At 43.1% G+C, this 2,467-nt stretch overlaps 1 protein-coding gene across 1 annotated transcript; it reads left to right on the plus strand.

The window, feature by feature from the left end:
• The first annotated feature begins 2,026 nt into the window (after nt 1–2,026).
• LOC311153617 (histone H4) lies at nt 2,027–2,467 on the plus strand. The gene has a single exon (XM_084205565.1). It carries the CDS (start codon nt 2,048–2,050, stop codon nt 2,357–2,359), a length of 312 nt encoding a protein of 103 aa, XP_084061691.1. The 5' UTR covers nt 2,027–2,047; the 3' UTR covers nt 2,360–2,467.

The raw sequence follows: 2,467 nt of genomic DNA on the forward strand, positions 1-2,467 counted from the left end.
AGTACTCTCCATCCAGGTTCTTTCAGATGTTACATGAGGAGGGTTTAATGTTCCATTTTAATTTTTCCTAATGAGCATATTTGATGTTAGGTTGCATTTTTAATTAGCAGGTGGATACTGTACTGAAATCGCAGCCAGGCATAAAAAAGCATTTGCAGCAGACAGTTGAATCACTGTAGAAACAAAATTCTCACCACTGGTCTCTGTATGCTCAATATCAATGTGCCCCCCTGCCCAGTCCCTGGGAGGGAAAAGGTTGGTTGAAAGCATCTCAAGCCTGTTGCTATCTCCAAACTTTTCTGTTTGTTCTCCAGTTCTCACAAGTTGTATTGGGCTGATTCACATGTACACGGTCCATCCTCCCCACCCCTCATTTTCATCTGCCTTGCTCGGGATGAAGTTAGATTTTGCCGATCATCTGAGGAAATCGGATGATTCACTGGTGCAGCTCTCTTGTCTAAAGCCACGGTGACGCCTCCATCCCCCTGATGTTGAAATGAGCACAGTTTTCTTTTTAGTGCCTTATTCCTCCAGCTCCTGGAGGTTCTGCCCTTCTCCTCTGAGCTCTCCTCTCCTGTGGGAATATGCTGCTCCATCCAAAGTACTCAGGTTTTCAGTGCAAGGGAAGAATTCATTGCTTTCCTCCAGAGGAGGTCTGTGTTTTCAGCGTGGCAGATGACCAGGGCATGAATGCAGAGCAAAGCAGGGATCTGTACAGCTGCCTCATCACAGAGGGCTTGGGGCATTTCCATTCTGCCCTGGAGAGTGACAGAATATTTTGAAGGAGGAAGGAAGAACCAGCTGCCAGTGGGTGGAAAACAAGGAATATGAAAACCTATACAATGCTTACCATAAATTCAAAACTATTAGTTTGAAAGTGAAAACATATTTCCAGAATTTTAATCATATATATTCTTAAAATATAATGTCTGGCAATATTTTTTTAAATAATGTTGACCTCAATTCAAAATAGTATATAATGAATGATTTTTTTAAACTTTAACACTTTAAAAGAGTACATAAAAATTATGTTTGCCTTTCATACATAAAAGAACAAGACAAAACCAATATTATTTAGATATCAATTTTCCAGCTGTACCAGCTCAGGACGTTTTTACATGATGACATTCAGAATGTCCTAAGACCACTCCTGACTTTCACAAAAGGTAATTCAGGATGTCTTTTGCTTCCAGTATTGATGTAGATACACATACACTCACACACAGACACACACACATAAAAAAGAAGGATTGAAAAGCCTCATCTATAGTAAGAAGCAGAGTGATTTTTTTTACTAATCAAGGAGCAGAAATTTCAGTCTATAGTTATAGTAAAGGTCACTTTCCAAAAAATTAAAACCCAAAAAATTACCCTACTGCAGTAACTCAAAGTGAGCAAAATTACCAGAAGTCACAAACTAATATAACTTTATTTATATTAAAAAAATTCTATTTCACCTTCCAGTTAATATGTGATTACAGACAAAAAGTTGTTGATATACAATTGGAATATTTAAGAAATGGGAGGTGAAGATCAAAATAAAGAAACCAATATAATAAAAAATTATGATGAAAATTATTTAAAGCTGTTATCTCAAATCATTACAAAGCGTGAAACAACGTTTATAGCACTTTAAATACTGATTAACCAAAAGTACTTATAAATGACCTAATGAAAATAACGAGAATTTGAAGTAATTCACACCAGGTTTGCCAGTGCTACAAAATATAATACGCGCACACATACAAATGATTTATACAGATCTGGGGGAGAAGCTTTCCAGATGTATGAACACGCACATCGCAGTGCGTTTGTTTCCTAGAGGAGGTTTATTCTTTGCTTCACTCGCCAGACTTCCCAGCGCCCTAAATGAGGAACAGCGAGCGATGCTCCGGCATTAGTGACGCAGCAGAGAAAATGGCGGGAACCCCGCCCCCTCCGCTTTGCAGTCCTCAACCAGGTCGGACCAAACACTATATAAGCCGCGGCGCGGGCGGCGCTGCCCCAGACCGGTGGTGTCGGTAAGCACAGCAGGGGAGCTCTCATCATGTCTGGCCGGGGCAAGGGCGGTAAGGGGCTCGGCAAGGGCGGCGCCAAGCGCCACCGCAAGGTGCTGCGCGACAACATCCAGGGCATCACCAAGCCGGCCATCCGCCGCCTGGCTCGGCGCGGCGGCGTCAAGCGCATCTCGGGGCTCATCTACGAGGAGACGCGCGGCGTGCTCAAGGTTTTCCTGGAGAACGTGATCCGCGACGCCGTCACCTACACGGAACACGCCAAGAGGAAGACGGTCACGGCCATGGACGTGGTCTATGCCCTCAAGCGCCAGGGTCGTACTCTCTACGGCTTCGGCGGCTAAAGCTTCTCTTTCCTGCCGGACCACTACTACAAAATTACAAAGGCTCTTTTAAGAGCCGCACACTTAAACTGAAAAAGAGCTGTGTTGCTTTAAAATTTGTGTGTTAAC

Source organism: Fringilla coelebs (assembly GCF_963513975.1).
Source record: "Fringilla coelebs genome assembly, chromosome: 5".
NCBI lineage: Eukaryota > Metazoa > Chordata > Aves > Passeriformes > Fringillidae > Fringilla > Fringilla coelebs.

Bases quoted from the DNA above. Each gene is read 5' to 3' on its own strand.
- LOC311153617 (XM_084205565.1), top strand. From the start codon at position 2,048: ATGTCTGGCCGGGGCAAGGGCGGTAAGGGGCTCGGCAAGGGCGGCGCC.